Raw genomic sequence first — 22,135 nt, 5'->3', positions numbered from 1 at the left:
AAAAAAAAAAAAAAAAAAAAAAAAAAAGAAAAGAAAAGAAAGAAAGCACTAGCATTTAGGGTTTCTGAGAACAATTTGACTGACTTAGTTTTATGTTCAAATAAAGTAATAATCTAAAAAGCCTGTATTCTACATATCTTTTTTTCCATTTTATTTTTCTAGTAATTGTATTCTATAGAAGTGTTTTTATGTATTTATTGGTACTAGGGATTGAGTGCCACCGAGCCACTTCTCTAGCCCCTAAAAGAACTTTAGAGTATTGATCTGCAACAGCTTGAAGGAAAAATCTGCCTAGCCCCTTACCAAGATAGTTTTGAGAAGCAGTGATATTAACCATACTACCCAGTGATAAGTATCAAGTGAGTACCCCAGCGAGTACTGGGAATTGAACCCAGGGAGGCTTTATCACTGAGCTACATCCCCAGCCCTTTTCTTTTTCTTTTCTTCTTTTTTTTTTTTTAATATTTACGTTTTTGTTTTAGGTGGACACAATATCTTTATTTATTTTTATGTGGTGCTAAGGATCGAACCCAGCATCTCACGCATGCCAGGCCAGCGCACTACCACTTAAGCCACATCCCCAGCCCCTCATTTTTTGAGACAGAATCTCACTAAGTTGCTTAAGGCCTTGATAAATTACCAAAGCTGGCCTCAAACTTGCAATCCTCCTACCTTAGCCTCCCTGGCTGCTGGGATTACAGGTGTATGCCACTGCACCTGGTGTGACAACCCCAAAATATTAATTTCCTCTCCTTCTGTAAGATTCTAAATGAAGTGCCTTCTAGGCAAAAGATAATGCCATGCAGGTGGAGAGACACTGCTCAAGAAATTTATTTACAGAATGGAAAACTACACAATATAGAAGAAACAAAGTAAGAAAAAAGGTTGCTAAGGGTAGTGGCACAACCCAGCAGTCTGGCAGACTGAGGCAGGAGTATCACAAGTTCAAGGCCAGCCTTGGCAACTTAGCAAGACTTTATCTCAAAATTTAAAAATTAAAAAAAAAAAAAAAAGGGTTAGAAGTGTAGCTCAGTGGTAAAGCATCCCTGGGTTCAATACTACTGGGGTGGGGGGAAAGTAAGAGATAAGGCAGTATAGGCTCTAAATAAGTGATACGGGGGGAAAAAACTGGAAAACTAGGACTCTTTCAAGGTAAAGTGACCATGGAGATTGTCACTGGAAGTGTGATTAAAACTGAGATTTTGAAGGTTGCAGCACAAGGATTCAGGAAGCCAAGAAGAAGAGATGGAGAACTGCCAGAGCAAAAACAAAGGAACCAGGCTAGGGCTGTGGTAGAGTGCTTGCCTGGCATGTGTGAGGCCCTGAGCTCGGGTCCTCGGCACCACATAAAAAAATATTAAACAAACAAACAACAATAACAACAACAACAACAAAACCCAAAGGAACCACTGTGGATAGATAAGTCTCAGGAAAGCATTGGAAGGGGGTTAGAATTGGCTTTTGGGAAAATCTTGCCTTGTTCATCAATTCAAAAATTTAGAATAAATAAATAAGGGAGCCACTGAAGATTTCTTTCTTTCTTTCTTTCTTTCTTTGTACTGGGCATTGAACGCAGAAGAACTTATCACTGGGCTACATCCCTGGTTCTTTTTATTTTGAGACAGGATCGAAGTTGCGAAGTGTCTCAATAAGTTGTTGAGGTTGGCCTGGACTATGCAATCTTCCTGCCTCAACCTCCTGAATTGCTGGGATTATAGGCGTGTACCACCATAACTGGCACTGCTGAAGATTTCCGAGTTGGAAAACAAAATGATTAAAACAGAGAAACATATATTCTACAATCACTGCATGTCAAACAGTTCAGCCACTCTCCTGTGTGGCCTTAATCTCTTCCTTTCACTGCACACTCTCTGCAAAAATCACAAACTCAAAGCAACAACTGTTTTCTACTACACTCTTTTGAGTCAAATCTAGACTCAGATTTGCTGGAGAAAACCACACCACCCTGTACAATACGTGACAAATGTACAGCATCCAACCTGAGCAGGACTCAGTCCGGTCACTTTCTCACTTCTTTCCCAGGGGACAGCTATTTCTAATTTTCACCATCATTCTTAAGCACTTTACCCCACTGCTCCCCATGCCTCTCAGCTGGTGTCTCTGTCCCTTTCCTCTTAGGAACAATTAAGGTCATCAGACAAGAACTCTCAACTCCCCCTACCACGCCTAAAAACATACTTCACTCACCTACCCTAACATCTTTGCTTCTAATCTAAGCCCTTCATTTGTTATCTTGATCAATTATCTCCTGTCCCTTATTTGATTCTCATTTCTCAATTATTTCCAACTTTTCCTTTATATCAGCCCCACGCCCACATATTATGAGTTGCTCAAAATTCTTCTAATTTAAGCAAGGAGGAGGGAATCCAACATAAAACATACCTTCCCTTGGCCCCCTCCCATCCTGAAGAGTTCATGCTCCATTGGCCTACATCTTCAGTCTTCTCTTTTCTCTCTACATAGCTTCCTTGGGCAAACTTATCCATGCCCCCTGCTTCAACTACTATACAAGTCAGTAGCCAGCCAATCTGTATCCCTGGCCCTTCTAAGTTCCCAAGGCACTAATCTCAAATGTTAAATGGACTCAAAAATAGCATCCTCTACTTTTATGTCTCAAGGACATCTTAAATTCAACATGTCCAAAACTAAACTCATTTTCCCCATAAGTCATCTTCACTTCTGTTTTGGATCTAGGTATCACCTGGCTTCTCCATATAAAAGGAACCTCTTTTCTCTTTTGTGTCATATACAGAATTCCATCATGGCACTTACACCTAGGTATCACCTTGGATACTTCCATCTCTCCTTAATTTCCTTAAGCTCCTCTATATACCCTGCCTCTCCACACTGCTACTAACTCAAGTCTGTATGTCTCTTGCTTAGATTACTCAACTGCTTCCTAATCTCTTTCTGTCTGATCCTTTCCCTTAAATCTAGCCACAAGATTGTTATTTGATTTGGCCATATGACCCACCCTACTTAAAACCCTTCAAATAAAAAAAAAATAAAAAAATATTTTTTAAAAAACCCTTCAAATAGGGTTAGGGGTGTAGCTCAATAGTACAGCATGTATGTGGTTAGCAAGCATGAGGTCAACCCCAGCACAAAAACAAAATAAAACCTTCAGTGGATACATAAGAAACTTCAGGTAGTTGTGGTGGTGCTCGCCTGTAATTCTAGCTATTCAAGAGGCTGAGGCAGGAGGATTTTGTGAGTCCAAGAATTTAAGGCCAGCCTGGTTAACATGGAGTGATCCCAAAAAAAGAAGAGACGATAAGTAAGTAAATAAATAAATAAGAAAAACAAAGAAAGAAAAGGATAGAAAAAACAAAAAGGATTAAAAAAAAAAAAAACAGAAAGAAACAAAAGAGAAGAGCTGGGTAAAGTGACTATGCCGTAATTCCAGCTCCCTGGGAAGCCAAGGCAGGGCCATAAATTCAAGGACAGTCTCTGCAATTTATCAAGAACCTATCTCCCAAAAAAAAAAAAAAAAAAAAAAAGACCCCACATGCCTGTAATCCCAGTGGCTCTGGAGGATGAGGCAGGAGGATCGAAAGTTCAAAGCCAGCCTCAGCAATTCAGCAAGGCCCTGGCCAACTCAGCAAGACTCTGTCTCTAAATAAAATATAAAAAAGGGCTGGGGAGCTCAGTGGCTAAGCGCCCCTGGGTTCAATCCCCAGTACCAAAAAAGAAAATTTAAAAAAGGAAAAGAAAAGGGGAAGAAACTTCATAGCAACACCTCTGGGAATAAATGGGAGATCTAGAGTTAGAAAAAAATTTCTTTCATGTTGATACTATTGGAATTGTTTATCATTAACATGCACTACTATAAAAAAACTAAAGTTTTGATGACCCTCAACACAAAGTTCTTCATGTCCACAACACAAAGTTCTTCATGATATCCCAGCAGTTATCTTTCAAGTTTCTTGCTCAAGTTATTCGTATATCCAGAACACCCTTCCATCAACCTAGAGTCTGTCAAATTCTCTCTTTTTTTCTAAGACCAAGTCTGGCTAAATTGCCCAGGCTGGCCTGGAACTTGTAATCCCTCCCACTTCAGCCTGCCCAGTAGTGGAGTAATCGGAGTATACTATCACACCCCCAACTTATTGAATTCTCTTTTGAAGTGGCCCAAATGGCAATTCTTCCTGGCTTCTCCATATAAAAGGAACCTCTTTTCTCTTTTGTGCCATATATAGAATTCCATCATGGCACTTACACCTCTGTTAGTCTCTCATATAATAGTTTATATTCGTTTAAAATGTCTGTGTCTGTCTCCTTCCACTAGCCTCAGATTCCCTGAGGACAGGAATTGTTTCTTATTCATCTTTGAATTTTCAGAGCCTGGTTATGAGATCAAAATTTCCAGGTGTGGCTTGGGCAAAAATATTTTGAAAATGCTCCTCAGGTGATTTTAATTTAATCTGCTGTTAACAACTGCACTAAATGTAAACTTTTGGGAGTTGTATCCAGAGGCTCTTTACCACTGGGCTATACATCCCTAGCCCTTTTTAAAAATTTTTTTATTTTAGGACAGAGCCTTGCTACATTACCCAGGCTGGTTTTGAACTTGTGATCTTCATGCCTTAATGTAGGAATGCATCACCAAGCCCCACTAAAATGTTAACTCCTTGATCTCAGGAATCATCATGACTAGCACATGTAGGTGCTCAATAAATGCTTTACTAAACTTAAGTAGACAAGTCTAAAGTTGAGGATGCAACTGGAGATTTGGAGGCATTAGGATATATAGGACAGTATTTGAGTGAGGAGTGAGAGGAGTAAGGAAATAAGGAACTCTGTCACTGTAATGCAGAAGACTCTCACTTCTATGTTTTTGCTACCAAAATGAATTCCTCAAGGGCAGGAATTCTGTCCTATGCATCTCTACATACTTGACGCTGAATACACTGCATAGTACAGATGAGGGGCTCAGTAACATTTTATTGAGTTCAGAGCCACTGATAGTAAAGGGAGATACAATATTTCATGGACACAAGGGAGAAAGTGATCAGCTTGGTGTGGGAAGGCTGGATAAACTGAATTTCAGAGGGACAAGACAAGTTATGTGGCCAAAAAACAACAATAACTTCCAAGAAGAGGTCACAGGAGGATCATAGATACTAGGTATGAAAGTGTATAATGCAGATACACCCTTTCCCTGTGACTGTGAGTCAAGCGCAAGACATAAATGTCATGTTTTTAGAAAATGAGGCTGAGAAGGTCAGAAACAGATTATGAAAGGCCCCTTATGCCACCTAAGAATTTACTCCTGTGAATGGCCAAAACGGAGCCTTAAAGTTAACGTTAAACAACAAGTTTAACTTTTTTTTTTTTTTTAAAGGTACTGGTGTCAGTATGAAAGGCAGAATAAACAATTGGGAGAGAGAGAGAGACTCAAGAGATGGAGCTTAATTAGTGACAAAAGGTCTGGTTGACAAACCCGAATAGAGGCCGTATCTTACTTAAACTTTCCACCCAGGATAAAAGGGAGAGGGAACGTAATTCATTCTTTTTAAAAAATTCGAGATTTAAATCAAGCGGCCTGTGAACTCCGACCCCTGATGACCATCAGGCCTCTCACGTTTCTTCGAGTCTGAACAGGATGTGGAGTTCCGAAGTGAAAACCCAAAAGAACCTTCTGCTCTACTTTCAGGGCTCCAAGCCCCTAGTCATCACAGTCCCATCCACTGGGACCCCAAGGTGTGCAAAGCAGCGTGGGAGGGGTGCAGTGAGAGTTCAACACCGCGCCTGGAACCGCGGAGGCGAGCCCGAGAAGGCGCAGGGTAGGAATGCGCGTGCGCGCTTAGAGACGCGTCCAGCCCTCGGCCTTTAAACCCGATGGCGGGAACTGGGACTCGGCGCCTCCCAAGCCTGTCCCCGCGATTTCAAGAGGACCTCAGTCCACCCAGAACCCTTTTGCCACACACACTCACCCGCTCTCGCGGGTCCTCCGGAGCCTCTCAGACCCAGCTGCCCTCAGGCGCTGGACTACAACATTTCCCGCCACCAGACACAGGAGACCGGTCCCCGCCTGCTTGGGGCGCGGGGCGGGGCGAGGCGGGCTGGTCCACTGACTCCGAGCGAATGGGGGAGAAGGGAATGGTTGGTGACGAAGTAAGGAAAAGGGAAGCGAATAAAAGGACTGTTTTATCCGAATATGTTCCCTACATTGACCTAAAAGTCACAACGCTATGAATAGTCTGCTGAATTATAATAATAACCAAGTTCAGATTAGAGATAAATTCACATTTTCCCCTTCGGTCAAGTGGACTATTTCAAAGTCATCAGGGTTAGTTGGAAAAGTTACATTTTATTTGGGAGGAAGTGGAGGTACCCGCCGAAATTAAAGTTGTCTGTCATACTGTAGGCATAAGTCTAACAAGTATGCAAGAGGCTTATAAAAGGAAGAAATCAACAATAAATATTCATTATTCAGTTGAGGATCTCTTCCAGCCTCTGCTGATACAGTGTATTTTGCCAATGAATTGAAAGAAGATGGGGCTGAAAAGAAAGGTTATCTCCTGAAGTATTACTCATTTGAATACAAGGAATGAGTTTCTGGGTTATGAGGGAGGGTTAGCTATGAGATGAAAGGACAGATGAGAGAAAAGTGAAAAGATACATACAAAAAGAAAAAAAGACTATGGAGCTAGTAGTGATAAAAGCAGAAAGATTCCATTTGGAGAGTGTTTTGATTTGTTTTGAATAAGCTAAATCTCCGAAAGTCAAAGCCTCTCTCTTCTTGTCACAGACTCCTTCCCCTATGTTTCTCCAGGCATAAAATTTCCTGTTTTGCCTTTAAGAAATAATTTTGGGGCTTAAGTTCCATCTGCCAGGGCATGTCAAATGGACTCCTTAAGCTGCCTAATTTTTCTAGATTCTAGGCTCGCCCACCTGCTATTTAGGTTGGGAGCTCCCTGGCCCAGGACCTCCAAGGAGATCCATTATGCCAGAATGAACACACAACCCAGCCAGTGGATGTAGACAGGTTTATGTGGTTTTACAGAACAGTCCAAGTCCCAGTGTTCACTTTTCTCAGAGCTACTTCCCCACCCAAGTCCCTGGGGCAGCATCCCTGAGATAAGTAAGCTACATTCTCCTATTATCTTCATTAAAACTTTTAGGTAAACTTGCATAGTGATCTGGGGCTAATACCTCCATTTCCTCTCCTACCCACCTACCTTGAGTCCTTTCTCCCAACCCTTGGAATACCCTGTCTACTTTCTCCACTGTCTCTGGGAGAAGTAATCTCTCTGCTTACCTGTTCCCTCAGAAATCAAGAGCCATACATTTGACTGCAAGCAGGGTAAAGGCCAGAAATTAAGGTCGGTTCCCTGTACTCATCACACCAGGCTGGGGGGAAGGACATATACGTTGACACCTTTTCCCTTACCTAGCTCTCATGCCCCAAAACTCAGACACAGTCACACTCACCTACATTCATACACACAATCATGCACACACACGGCGAAGGGAAGTGGGATGGGGAGGAAGGGAAGTTTGCACCAACCAGCTCATGAATGCAACTTGAAAGATTTCACACAGCAAAAGAAAAAAAAAAAACACACACATAAGTTAAAAAATAAAGAAGTACATGCCCCTCCCCACAGTTTTTTTCTTCAACTAGGGGCTGTCTCAGCCCCTCCACAGAAACCCAGAAGCTTTCTACTCCCTCACTCCATCTGGAGCTTTTACAGAGCCTGGGTCTTCAGTTCAACAGGTTCCCCTGTGCCCTCTGGTTGTCCATTGGAGTCACTGGGTCTGACACCCTTGAGGATAGACAGTCTCTCAGAAACACTCTTGAGCCGGGGGAAGAGAAGAAAGTCGTAGAGAAGGCTGCCCAGACCCCCTCCAATGATCGGGCCCACCCAGTATACCTGTAGGGAAACAAAAGGAAGTCTTAAGTTTGAGGAGGGGACTCAGCAGCAAGAATGCTCTTTTTCTAACCCTCTTAGTTAAAAAGAAGATATCTTGAACTTGTCACATGCAATTGGGCAGGTATTATCTAAATAAAAATCAGTGTGGGTTTTTGTTGTTGTTGTTTGTTTGTCTGTATGCTTGCAGTTCTAGGGATTAGAAATCATGACTCCACTTTTTGTGACAGGCTGACTTCACACTGTACACTGAGCTATATTCCCATCCCTGATGTAAACTATAGACCCTACTCCCCACTGTCTCTATTTCAAAACGTATCATTTCTTTTTTTTTCTGATCATTTTTAAAATTATTTTTTATTTTTATTTTTTGTGGTACAGGGGATTGAAGTCAGGGTGATCTACCACTGAGCTACAACCCCAGGCCTTTTTTAAAATTTTATTTTGAGACAGGGTCTTACTAAATTGCCCAGACTAACCTTACAATCCTACTGCCTTCTCCAAGTTGTGGGGATTACCAGCATGTGCCTCTGTGCCTTGCTATCCCATACCTTCTTAGCACATGTATATTTTATTTGTTATCAATTTTTACATTTCTTTCAAGAAAGTTTTGTAGATTGTAGTAAAATATACTTCATAACATAAATTTACCTTTATTACAAACTTTTAAACATGCAGTTCAGTAGTGTTAACTGTTTTCATTCCCAGAGTTGTTCAACCCATTTCCAGAATATTTCATTTTGTAAAATTGAAACTCTATAGCCATTGAACAACAACTACTATTCCCCTACCCTATACCCTGGCAAACAACTACCCTTCTACTTTCTGTTTCTATAAATTTGAGTTTCTACCTCATGTAAGTGGAACTACTTAGGACTAGTCTTTTGTGACAGACTGACTTCACTTTCACATAATGTCCTCAAGGTTCATCCATGTTGTAGCATGTGTCAGAATTTCCTTTCTTTTTAAGGCTGAATAATGTTCCGTGTATGTAAGTCCACATAGGGTTGCTTCCATCTCTTGGCTATTGTGAATAATGTTGCCATGAAATGAAAAAACAACTTTGAAGTTTTTAAAAAACTATTTTCATATGTTTGGCTTGCATATGGCCAAAACAACATAAACAACCAATATTTATTAGAGACTTACTCCATTTTCAGATTCTGTGCTAATGTTTCATGCATATAACTTTCACACTTATTGATCATATAATCTCATTTTACAGTTATAGAAACTAAGGTACAGATGATTATTTGCCCAGGGTCACACACAAGACTAGTAAAGTGTTAGAAATGGAAATAGGCCCACAGCCATTTGTGCTCACACACATACTGATATCTGAGAGCAGAATTTATTGCCTTCATATTTAGTTGTTTATCCTATTTTCTCTAGTTTGGGCATCTGATGGATACTAAGTAAAAAAAAAAAAATCAAGTCTATCCAGAGAAAGAACAATGAGCAAGAGCTTTTTTTTTTTTTTTTTTTGGCAAGAGATTTTTATGAGATATGATCTCACTATTTTGTCCAGGCTGGTCTCAAACTTCTGGGCTCAGGATCCTCCTGTCTCAGCCTCCTGAGTGCTGGGACTATAGGTGTATGTCACCATGTCCATTAGCCTCTCTTTCTAGCAAAATAATGCAACCTGTTCACATGTACATGCCATGCTCTCAGATAGCTCCTTAATTGAGTGTTGGTAGAGAAGCCAACACAACCAGATGGAAAGCAGAAACCAAATCTGGAATCTGCAATCCAGTCCCATCCAGGAGGGCTCTAGGATCTTGTCCTTCTCCCCTCACTCACCCAGTGGTTGGTGAAGTTCCTGGTGAGAATGGCAGGAGCAAAGGAACGGGCAGGATTCATGCCTGCACCAGTATAATACATCTGCAAAAGACACAGTTGTAACTGAGACACACCCCCTTCCACCCAGCTTTTCTCCTCATAGCCCATATTGCCCCTCAGAGCTGGTAATCTCGTGTCCAGCCAGCAGCAAGTGGGGAAGGACAAACTACATAACTCTTCAGGGGGTTCCACAGTGGGTGAGGGCACTGATACCCTATCTGGGATATACTATAGACCAATAAACAAAGCCCAAGTTGAACTATGATGCGTGCATGCATTTCTTACCAAGGGTCAAGAAGAACTAGGTATAGCAATCACAAGACAGAGGGATAGGGCAGGGTTAATTCCTGTGCGCCAAATGATATAGAGTAAGATGAATAACGTTCCTATTTGAGTGGGCAGGAAGAACACCTAAAAGTTGGGAAAGGTTTGGGGGCCCTGGTATCCTTGAATGAGAAGTTGTTCCCCTTTCCTGCTTACCCCAAAGAGGTGCCCCAGAGTGAGGGAGAAGCCAACGGCCAGGGCCACGGAGCCCAGGCGGCCATTTCGCCTCTCGTCGTATGTGGCAAAGATGCAGAGCACGAACTGGAGCGTCAGGAAGATCTCCACTGTGGTGGCCTGGCTCACACTCACCCCAGGGTGCAGCTGGGCAAAGGAAGAAGAAGGGAGGCAGCTCATTAGGGCTGCCACAGCATTACCTCCTCAAGGCTTTCAGGTAGCGATCCCCTCTGGCATCAGTTTCCTGGAGAGGAAGGTTATACAACCCCCTTCACAGCAATTGTATCTGTAAATTCTCCTGACAATACACCTTTATGGTAGAAATGATTGTACCCACTTACATGGATGAGGAAATTGAGGCCCCACAAGGTAAAATAAGTTTCCTTAAGACCTTGACAGAAGATGGAAGGAAAGATGGAATTTGAACTCAGCTTGTTCTCTTTCTTTTGTTCTTTTTTCTTTTTTGTGATTATGGGGATCAAGTCCAGGGCCTCACACCTCACACATGCTAAGTAAGCATTCTACCACTAAATTGTATCCTCTGCCCTCAGGTTTTTTGATTCTCAGTCCAGGGCTCTATGCCTTTCTTACCCCTCCAAGCCACCTGTTGATCTTCCCTGCCCTGAAACACACACACATACAAACGTGCACACACCTACACATTGTACCATGCAGGGAGTCAGGGAAACAGAGTCAGGACACGAGATGCCCCCAACCCTTCCCAGTCAACCATTACCGTGTTGAGTGCTAGGTTTCCTCGGACAGCAGGCGGGGTGACACTATACAGCACAGCGGCCCCAGCCACGGCTCCCAGGAGTTGGGCTGCCATATAGCAGAAGGCGCGGAGCAGGGACATCTGGGAGCCCACAAGGAAGGCAAAAGTGACTGCAGGATTGACATGGGCTCCACTAATGTGGCCCACTGCTTGCACCAGTGTAGCCAGGGCCAGACCAAAAGCCAGGGCCACCTGTAGGACATGCAGGGGTCCAGGGGTCCAACGTAGTGAGGCCCCCAGCCCAAAGAAGACGTAGAAGAGGGTAGCAAAGAACTCGGCAAATATGGCCCTCCAGAAGGAGGCAGACCGCAGTTCCCACATGGCAGGGGGGATGGGCAAAGCACCTGGGTCCTGGACACCCCCCTGATCTTGTCTGGGTGGATAGTCCCCTTTATAGAGGACTCTTAATCCCTGGGAGGGGCAGACTGAGGCAGCTGGCCCTGCCTCTTAACCCCTTCACAGCTGTAGAGGGTTGAATCCATTCCCATACATCTGATAGAGCTGCTGGATTTTTCCTTCCCTTCTCAACTGGAGATGAGCCGAGAGAACCACAGGGATGAGGCTCATGGATGGGGGACTAGAAGAGTCTGTCCTATCTGCGTCAAAGTTGGGGTTCACAGACATGATTAACATCTATATTAGAACATTCCTCCAATCCCCTTGGAAGGTCTGTCAAGCTGAGTTCACTTTGTGTGGGTTATGGGGCTGTGCTCTTGGGGACCTCAGATTCCTCTTAGACTACTGGGGGTAAGGGTGGGGGTGGGGGTAAGGAGTGGGGTTCAGCAGGGAAGTTGGATAACTGAAGAGAATTCTTTAGTTCCCTGGGATTACAGGGCCTTCTCCCATTGGCTGGTTTGGGCTGGAATCTGTGGACCCTGCAGCTCTGGGACAGAATAGTTCTGCTGTGTCTGGCTTTCTCCGAGCCCAGGTTCCCTACCCCCAACCCATGCCAGCACCTTCTTTCCCAAACCCTCAGCCTGGTCTTTTAAACCATAGAGACAGATGAGGAAAGAAGCTGTCCTTTGAGCATAGGCTGGGAGTGGGGTTGGGGGGTCTAGGATGAGGAAAGGGGTTAACAGTTAAACCTCACAATCAGCTTGTACAAGGCAGAGTAGGAAGTTGTGAAAGGAAGGAACCCAAATCATGGCTATGAAACCATGTGAGGGTCTAATGTTTTCTAATATAGCCATGATCGGGATACTGGGGTCCTAAACCTTGGTCCCCTGGGAAAGATATAGGGATGAGGAAACAGAATCTGAGGAAAGAGGCTGGTCAAGGACAACATGGGGAAGGAAAGTTTGGGGAGACAAGTCAAACTGTGCTCAAACTTAGTGAGGGATTTGGGACCTAGGGGAGGGGCCGTGTAGTTGGAGAAGGTGAAATAAGATACTCCAATAGGCTCATCACCTTTACTTAGTGGTGAGTTATGCAGGTCACTAGCTTTTCCTGTGAAGTACCAGAGAACAGAACTTTGAAGGTGAGGCCTGCAAAGATGATACCAGGTGTAAGTCCCATGCAATGTACCTGTGGGGAGAGAAGAGGAACATATATCAGGACCTGTGCTTCTCTCCTCCAGTATCCAGCTTGTGGGTAGATAAGACAGTTACAGGAAAGTCCAAAGGTCCCTCTAACCATCCACTGGAAGGAAAAGTTGCCAAGATCAGAGGGCACCCAAAGACTGGCCCTCCTGATTTCATGGAAAAGGAGTCTATCAGCAGTCCTTAGAGTCTATTGCATTTTAGAAGCCCCACCAATCTTCTGACTTCAAGCCCCATATTCTTTGCTGCACCTTACCCAGTTTCCCAGTCACCACTGCTGTCTGCAGGGAGTGCACAGGGTTTGGAATGTCTCCAGAAAAGGTACCAAACAGAAAAGTGGGTAGCACATCATGGCCTTAAGAGTAGAGACTTCAGCTGGGTGCAGTGGCAAAGCCTGTAATCCTGGTGACTCAAGAGGCTGAGGCAGGAGGATTGTGAGTTCAAAGCTAGCCTCAGCAACTTAGCAAGGCCCTAAGTAACTTAAGGAGACCTGTCTCAAATAAAATAAAATAAAAGGCTGAGGATGTGGCTCAATTAAAATACAAATATATCCCTTGGTTCCAATGCCTAGTACCAAAATATAACAAGAATAGAGACTTGGGGCTGGGGTTGTGCCTCAGTGGTAGATCACTTGCACTGAGTTTGATCCTCAGCACCACATAAAAACAAATAAATAAACAAATATATTGTGTCTATCTACAACTAAAATTTTATTTAAAAGAAAAAAAGAGTAGAGACTTTGGTGACAGCTATTTTGGTGCAGATGTAGGTAAGAATCCAAAATGATGGAACCAGTTATGACTATTAGTGGGAGTGTAAATTGGGGTAATCACTTTGGATAGATAGCACCACTGAATAAATTCAAGCAAACACATATTTACTGACTCAGGAATGTCACTTATATACCCAGGAGAAGATTTTCTATAAATACTCCAAAAGACACATACAAAAATGTTTACAATAGCAATATTCACAATGGCAAAAAACTAAAAGCAACCCAAATCAATGGAGAATGAAGAGATAAACAATGGTATAGTCACATGAAGGGATATTACTCATCAACATGAATGAATCACCATAGTGACACTTAATAATAGTGATGAATTTTATCAATAAAATAAATTTTAAATTTTTCAGAAAATTATACTTGCCATGATAACCTTTTTTTTAAAATTTTGATTGTAGATGGACACAATACCTTTAATTAATTTATTTATTTTTATGTGGTGCTGAAGATCAAACTCAGTGCCTCACACTGCTAGCCAAGTGCTCTACCACTGAGCTATAACTCCAACTGCATGATAACCTTTTTTTGGGGGGGGGTTAAAAACAACTAAAATACAAATATGTTCCTCAGGATACGGATGAGATAAAACTATACAAAAATGATGTAAGTATGAGGACAGGATTCAGGATGATGCTTACCTTGGTTTAGAGGAAAGATATGGGAACCCAGGGGTGCTTAATCATTGAGCCACATTGCCAGCCCTTTTAAAAAAGATTTTATTTAGAGGCAAGGTGTTGCTTGAGTTGCTGACCTTGAACTTATGATCCTCCTGCCTCAGCCTCCTGAGCCGCTGCGATTATAGGCATGCACTACTATGCCTGACCTAAACATTATTAAAAATAAATAAGGCTGCCAGGCACGTTAGCACACACACCTGTAATCCCAGCAATTTGGGTGGCTGAGACAGGAGGATCACAAGTTTCAGGTCCACCTCAGCAACTTCATGAGGCCTGCCTCAAAATAAAAAGGGATAGGGATGTAGCTCAGGGGTAAAGTACTGCTGAGTTCAATTCCCAGTATCACAAAAACAAAACAAAACTAAACCAAAAGAAATGGGGCTGGGGTAGCTCAGTGGTAGTGCGCCTGGCTGGCATGCACAAGGTTCAAACTTAAGTACTGCAAAAATAACTAACTATGACCCTAAAAAAATATATAGGTAAGTCGGGCCACATATGGGCTAATGAGAAGGGATATCATAAACAAAGAAATATTCTGTTTACCCAAAATTTATAAAGAAGAGCAGTGCTAACAACAATCCTTGCTTTATCACTTTCTAGTTAGGCAAGTTATCCCAACTTGATATAAACTTCAGGACAGCAGAGACCGTACCGGATCTCTTCACCACTGCAAACCTGGTGCTTGACATACTAGAAAGCAGAAAATAAAAATCTGTTGAATCAAGCTGGAGGACTCAGCACCTGGGGAGGCTGAGGCAGGAGGATCACAAGTTCAAGACCAGCCTCAGCAATTTAGTGAGACCCTGTCTCAAAATACAAAAATTAAAAGGACTGGGAATATAGTTCAGTGGTAAAGTTCTCCTGGGTTCAATCCCAGAACAAGAAAAAAAAATTGTTGAATCAATTTAATGTAAACTATCAGCCTCAGTTTCCTCTGGATCAAATAAGATAAAGTAGGTAAAGAGTCTAGTATTGTCCCTGGCTAAAGTACTTAGGGAATCATTTAACAACGGTTTAATTAATAGGAAGGGGTGATCTCACCAACCTTGTAGCCTCTTTTTTTTCACCCTTGGTACTGGGGATTGAACTGAGGGGTGCTTTATCACTGAGCCATATCCCTAATCCTTTTTATTTTGAGACAGGGTCTCTCTAAGTTGCCAAGGCTAATCTCCAACTTGGGATCCAAATGCCTCAGCCTGTCAATTCCCAGCTTCCACAGGTTCTCATGAAAAGGAACAGGCTAAAAAAGAAAAAAAAAAAAAAAAAGAACAGGTTGGGTGCAGTGGGAACACACCTGTAATCCCAATGACTGAGGAGGCTGAGGCAGAAGAATTGCAAATTCAAGGCCAACCTCAGCAATTTAGTGAAACCCTGTCTCAAAATAAAAACAAAAAATAAAAGGGGTGGGAAGGGCTGGGGATGTAACTCAGTGGTAAAGCATCCCTAGGTATGATCCCCAGTACTATAAAAAAAAAAAAAAGAGGACAAAGGGCAGCTAGTTCCTCACCTTGTAGACACCAACTTAAATGACTAGATTTCTTTATTTGGAGCTATGAAACTTTCTACTTTATCCTTAATACATGCTGAAAAGAAGCCCGTGGAGAACTAAGCCTCAGCCCACTTCCTTTCACATTCATCTCCCCATTTAGCTGAATACAAGTCTCTTTCAAACCTAACTGAAGATGAAAATCAAAAGCTTACTTGAGGGACTGGGTCTGTAGCTCAGTGGCAGAGCACTTGCCTAGCATGTGTGAGGCACTGGGATTGATCCTCAGCACCACATTTAAAAAAATAAATAAATAAAGGCATGCTGTCCGTCTACAACTATATGTAAAAAAATAAATAAATAAAAATAAAGCTTACTTGAGTTTTGCATAGATTTACATATAATTACTGGGATCATTATTTTCTATTAACATAACCTTTCTAAAAACAGCAAAACAAAACAAACAAACAAAACAGGTTGTATATCTTTTGAGAAGTAGAATCCAGCTTTGCCCAAGCCCCTGCTTGGTATGGTTGGGGTTTTTTACCAATGCCATTGCTCCTCCAGTCACAGAGAAACCCACCATCATGCTGCCTGGCCCATCTGATTCCCATCGCTGCTGGAAGCCACAGTAAACATGATGAGTACCAGCTGGAAAGTGGAGAAAAACTCAATGCTGGAGTCTGGTCTGAATGACTCTTTCTGCTCACCTGTGAGACCAGAGATGCTAGGGCTAGGGGTAAGAGGACACATAACCCTTTCACTGCCCATTGGGCACCGCAGTTCAGGGTGTTGCTATTGGGAGTACTTGGAGTAGTGGTGAGGCCTTGTGAGAGATCTTTATTTAGGTAATTGGGGGGTGTCCTCAGAGGGGATTATGTGGCCCAGTCTCTTCCACTTATTTTGCTCTACTTGCTCTTCTTGGTTTGTGAAGTGAGCAATTTTCTCTACCACATGTTTCTGTTATGATGTGCTGCCCTCTCCAGAGTCTCAAAGCAATGGGGTCGTTTGATCTTGAACTAGAACTTTTATAACCATAAGCCAAAATACATTTCTCTTTATAAGTGAATTTCCTCAGGCATTTTGTTATAGTGATGGCTAGCTAATACAACCTACCTAGGAAGCTTTGAGCAAAGGATCTGCAGTAAATTATCCAAATTCCTGAGTTGCTGAGTCTAATACATTATTTTCTATTTTCTTCATAATAAATGTATCGTGGGAAGAGGATTCATAGAACACAGATACTCCCTGTTTTGTTCATTCCTTAAAGTCCTATTAGTTGACTACCCTTATTACCTGCCCAAAGTTGCCCTACTCACCTAGTTGTTCACCTGGGTGACTAGCTGGGCAGCAGCCACCTAGAGTAGTATCAGGTAGAAGATGACCAAGGCCAGGATGGCTCCTGTGCTCCAGGTCAGGACAGAAGTCAGCTTGATGGAGAGAATCAAGCCAGTGGACACAGAGCAGTACTAGAGTCAGAATGGATTTGTCTGTTCCCCCACTGGATTCACTTAATACCTGTGCCAGGTTCACCACCACCAAACTTTCAACCAGGGTAGGTGGCATGAAGGGACTATGCCTGGCATAGGGTTCCCACTGGGGTATGAGGTCCCAAAGATCACCCTCCCTACAAGTTCAGAGTGAGAATGGGCAGGTCTTTAGCCAGCACCTCTCTTCTAGTTTGCTGGCTAAGCTCTACAGGAAGAGGGAGAAAGAAAGGAGTGAAGGCAAAATCAGGCTATCTGTGCAGGCAGGCAGCATCTGCCGCACTCTTCTTCCCACTGGTGTCCTGCTGCTTTCCTCCTTTTCCTGTCTCACTCCCTGTCCCATTTTAAAAGCCCAACCAGGACAGTGCAATGGTGGAGGTGCACACCTGTAATTCCAGTGACTAGGCAGGAGGATTGTAAGTTTTAGACCAAACTCAGAACTTAGTAAGACTCTCAGCAATGTAGCAAGATCCTGTCTCAAAATTTAAAAAAATAAAGGCTGAGGGGTTGGAGATGTGGCTCAGAGATAGAGTAGCATACTTGTTTAACATGCAGGAGGCCCTGGGTTCAATCTCCAGAACCGAAAGAAAAACAAACAGCATCAAGAAACAAATAACAAAAAACAAACACAACCAGGACTCAGCCTTTTGATTTTTTTTCCCCCAGAGTCTTAATTCTGCCATCTATTTGACCCTCAAGTATCTGATCTGGGAGGAAGGTAGACCTGGAGGAGAAAATAAAGGGGGGGGTGGTCAGAGAACAAGCCCTGGGAATTAGCAGTGGAGAAGGGGACACATCTTGGTTTTCAATATGAGAAAGATGAAGTCAGCAGAGAGACTTGGTAATTTTTCCTCTCTTCAGGAATCTTACTTCCCAGGTAACCATGTTTTTCCAGCTGATCCAGAGACTCTGGTGGATATCCTATTCAAGTCTGGAAACTGCTTTTCTAGGTCTTAGGTGAGTGAAATTGGGAGGTGTGGGACAGATATTTCAGATGCTTCCCTGCAAAAAGAGGCAGCAGAGAGAAAAGAGCTGTAGTCCTGTGATCAGGGAATACCTATTGTCTCCTTTCTGTAGCCTCTTCCACTACCTCCACTCCAGCCCAAATCAGGCCCTTCCAGGGAGCCTTAAACACTTGTACTTGCCTATCCTTATACCCAGGCATTCACTCTCTCCAGCCTTGGCGCTTCTCTCTCCTATCAAGCTTTCTTCCTCTTGAGACCTTTGACTGCAGGCTCAATGAGCAAAGGACATGATCTGATGATTGCTTCTGTCAAACAGAGACACCCAGGGTCAAGGCAGAGGCCATATCTACTTAGCTGATCTTGCAGGGTTGTATGAGGATTAAATGAGATATGCCCAAGCAATCTATACGTTGATAGCAGCCTTAAATAAAGTATAGATGAATCGATTTGTGAATTAATCACATACAAACATAATTTCTCATTATCATGTACTGAACATCCTCTCTAGTGATTTCATATTTGTGAATAATGATATGGTCCTCAGGGACCAGGTGACCACTCATCTCTGCTTCCACCATGTAGAATCTCTATCCCAGCCCTATATTCAGAATGCCAGGTCAGCATGTAACCCAGCTCCATTGTGTGGACATTTTCAGTAGGACAAAGGCCCCAACATAGCACAAGCCAGCCCAGCAGCCCCTTTGGCTAGCTCCTGAGCCCCCCCCCTTCTCTTTCTTTCTCTGGTTATGCTTTGCTGACTGCTGACTCCTGGCAAAGTCTAGAACAATCACCAAGCTCTGAGTGCATCATCCCTCTCCCATTTAGTTAAGAGCTCTAATTAGCTCTTGAATCAGGTCAGGGTCCCCACATGTTGGAAATGGGGCAGTATGGGAAGTAGAGTAATCAAGGGGTTGTCCATTCTATTCTTCCCTCCTCCTTCCTTTCCTTTCTAGAGAGTTGGATACAGCCTCAAGCCAGGCACATCAATGCTCAGTACGGGTCAGGTCTTGCTCTAGGTACTTTATATGTGCTATATCATGTATTGGTATTCCTAGGGTTGCACCTTCTGTTTGTCTCCTACTTGTTGTAGTCTGTAACCTTCCCTTGGAGGACCTCATCTACATCTGCCCCTCTCTTGAAATTTATATCCATATAACTACAGAACATTTTCGCTTGGTTGCCCCAAAACACCTCAAATTCAGCCTATCCAAAGCTTAACTAATTATTTTTTTTTTCCATTTCAACATGGTTCTCCTTCTGTATTCCACATTATGTCAGAAACCTATGAATTAACTTTGACCCATTCCTCAACCTCTCACTCTCATCCAATCAGTCACTAAAGCTCTACTAATTCTTCCTCTTAGATAACTGGGCCATAGCATATCTCATCTGAAAACTCTAGTAGCCTCATACTGTTTGTCTGTTTCTACTCTTATCTACATCAATTCATTCTTCATGTTGTTGCCAGCATTTCCTTTTTATAAGGACCTGGCATTTGTCATTTCCTTTCGTTCCCTTCACCAGCTCTTAGATGTCTGAAAGTTTAAATTCCTCATCATATCATACATAGACCTTCATAATCCAGCCTCAACTTTTCCAACTGCCTTTTCATCCCCCGACTGTGGAGACTCTGGTAATATTATGCTTCTTGTGGTTCCTCAAACACTATTCTATTCCATAACCTAGTACTATAACCTAAACTGTTCCTTCTACCTCCAGTGTTCTTCCCCTTTTGTCTGTAGTTCTATAACTTCCTAATTGGGATGGATGGAAATGTTAAGAATTAATTATTTGTTAACAAGGCAGGCAAATTATCTGAATGATGAGACTAAGTTTATTGGATAAATGGTCAGTAAAAATGAAATAATGACAGGTAAAGCAATTTCCTGAATAGAGAATAAAGTAATATGTCCTTTTTTTTTTCTTTTTTTGAGGTAGGGGTACTGAGTGCTTTATCCCTAAGCTGCATCCCAGTCCTTTAAAAAATTTTTTTAGACGTTTATGGACCTTTATTTTATTCATTTATTTATATGTGGTGCTGAGAATTGAATCCAGTGCCTCACACATACTAGGCAAGCGCTCTACCATGGAGCCACAACTCCAGCCCCTGCATTCCTTTTTATTTTTTATTTTGAGACAGTGTCTTGCTAAATTGCTTAGAACTTGCATCCTCCTGCCTCAGCCTCTGCTGAGTTGCTGGGATTACAGGCATGAGCCACCTGNGCGGCTCAGAAGGCTGAGACAGGAGGATCGCGATTCAAAGCAAGCGGCAGAGGGCGCTATACAACTCAGTGAGACCCTGTCTTTAAATAAAATACAAAATAGGGCTGGGGGTGTGGTTCAGTGATGGAGTGCCCCTGAGTTCAATCCCTGGTACATAAATAAATAAATAAGACAACAAAGCGGGGGTGAGGGGTGGAGGGTGGTTGGGTGATGGACGTGGGGTGGAGGGAGGGATGAAGGGGAAGGGCAACAAATGAACCTCTTCTCTCATTGAAGTGGTTGAAAAGGCTGGGCCAGCCTGTCCCCTGGTGGAGATAATGTGTCACTACACTCCTCAGATATGGACACAAAACCCTCTCCCTTTATACTTAGTAGTCATTTATTCATCCATAAACAATGAGCATATATTCTGTGCCAAGGGGAATGCTGAAGCCCTAAGGCTCCGAGAACAAAAGATGTAATTTCCATTCTTAAAAATTCACAGCCTAAAAGGTATGGTCACACACACCTGTAATCCCAGCTACTTGGGAGGTGCAAGTAGGATGATTCCAAGTTCTAGGCCAGTCTGGGCAATTTAGCAAGACTCTGCTTAAAATTTTCTAAAAAATTCAAAGGAATGGGGATATAGCTTGGTGGTAGAATGCCCCTGGGATCAATTCTCAGTACTGGGGGAGTGAGGGTGGGGGAAGGCAACAGAAGAATTCATAGCCTAATGGTTGAGATAGTAGCTGCCTGTTTCTATGTTCCCTTGCAAACTGATGCAGTAGTCCAGGAAAAAATAATGTGATAGAGACTCAATGACAGTATGAGATGAGAGACACAAAGTCAAGGTCTCCCAGGTTTCCAGGCAACTGGTAATTCAGAGTCATGGCATGGAGGAGGTTGAGGTGACTGGATATCGGGTATACATGTCCAACAGGCTACTGAATGTGCAGATCTGAAACTCAGAAAATAAATATGAGGTAGATGTTTTGAGAATCTATCTCCAATACGTGACAAAAGACTACATTGGCTATACTCAACAGTATGTTTCTTGGAAAGAATATGTTAGCTGAGATTTTGAACAGGTGGAGCTTTCATTCCTTATTTCTGCCTTTCAAGCCATAGCTATGATTTTGGGAAACTCTCCCGAACAATCCCCCATATACTCATTCAGAGGTTTCTCTTTTGTTTCCTGAGCATCTTGTCATCATTTAATTATGGCACTTTCTGCATCAAATTGCAACAATCAACATTCTCATCCATCCCCAGTTAGACTGTAGGCCTTTGAAAGAAGGAACTGTGTTTTATGAAACAGAACAAACACAAAGTGGTAGAGTGCTGCCTAACATGTGCAAGACCTGGGGTTCCACCTCCAGAACTGGGGCAAAAATAAATAAATAAATAAAAAGTGAACAAATACACAAAGAAGGTAGGACAAAGCAGTTATATCATGTAAAAAGTCTTATGACCATGAAAGGGAATTTGTTGCAGGCACATCAAAGTATTTAAATAGGGGAACTGCAGGATGGGATTTGGGATTTAGAAATAGCACTCTGAATATAGTGTGGATTTTGGAATACCAGACAGAGAGAAGCTAGTAGACTAGAAGGTACATAACTACATTATAATGAGAAAACTCTAGGCCCGGCAGGGTCCCACACGTCTATTAATCCCAGTAGCTGGGGAGGCTGAGACAGGGGATTACAAATTCCAGGCCCACCTCAGCAATTTACCCAGACCCTACCTCCAAATAAAAAATAGATCAATGGAGCAGAGCTCCTTGGCGCAGGCCTGTAATACCAGCGGCTAGGGAGGCTGAGGTGGGAGGATTTGAGTTCAAAGCCAGCCTCAGCAATTTAGCAAGGCCCTACACAACTTAGTGAGACCCTGCCTTTAAATAAAATATAAAAAATAGGTTGGGGATGTGGCTCAGTGGTTAAGCACCCCCTGGGTTCAATCCCCAGTACAAAAGATGTGTAT

At 42.8% G+C, this 22,135-nt stretch overlaps 2 protein-coding genes across 4 annotated transcripts in view; both read right to left on the bottom strand.

Annotated features, from left to right (window-relative positions):
* Window positions 1–6,078, bottom strand: part of Timeless (timeless circadian regulator) — a 24,228-nt gene extending 18,150 nt beyond the window's left edge. Inside the window, exon 1 of one of the 3 annotated variants that reach the window (XM_015483198.2) lies at window positions 5,958–6,078. The gene's annotated coding sequence lies outside the window, so the exon portion shown is untranslated. The remainder of the gene's footprint in view (window positions 1–5,957) is intronic. The other 2 variants (XM_048807231.1, XM_048807223.1) reach the window with 2 other exon arrangements.
* A 1,463-nt stretch (window positions 6,079–7,541) lies between these two features.
* Window positions 7,542–11,374, bottom strand: LOC107140165 (major intrinsic protein of lens fiber). The gene is made up of 4 exons (XM_015483195.2): window positions 10,972–11,374; window positions 10,218–10,382; window positions 9,699–9,779; window positions 7,542–7,901 (listed from the first exon to the last, which is right to left on the bottom strand). Exons 1-4 carry the CDS (start codon window positions 11,329–11,331, stop codon window positions 7,716–7,718), a joined length of 792 nt encoding a protein of 263 aa, XP_015338681.1. The 5' UTR covers window positions 11,332–11,374; the 3' UTR covers window positions 7,542–7,715.
* Window positions 11,375–22,135: the final 10,761 nt, after the last annotated feature.

The sequence above is a fragment of the Marmota marmota genome, unplaced genomic scaffold, assembly GCF_001458135.2.
Source record: "Marmota marmota marmota unplaced genomic scaffold, marMar, whole genome shotgun sequence".
Lineage (NCBI taxonomy): Eukaryota > Metazoa > Chordata > Mammalia > Rodentia > Sciuridae > Marmota > Marmota marmota.
Note: the sequence above shows the minus strand (reverse complement) of the source record. Positions and strands in the feature narration are given on the sequence as shown.

Excerpts from the sequence above, each read along its gene's own strand:
- LOC107140165 (XM_015483195.2), bottom strand. The coding sequence starts at position 11,331 with ATGTGGGAACTGCGGTCTGCCTCCTTCTGGAGGGCCATATTTGCCGAG. Across the intron at positions 10,383-10,971 it reads GAAACCTAGCACTCAACACG|CTGCACCCTGGGGTGAGTGT; the intron begins GTAATGGTTGAC and ends TCCTTTGCCCAG. Across the intron at positions 7,902-9,698 it reads GGAACTTCACCAACCACTGG|GTATACTGGGTGGGCCCGAT; the intron begins GTGAGTGAGGGG and ends GTTTCCCTACAG.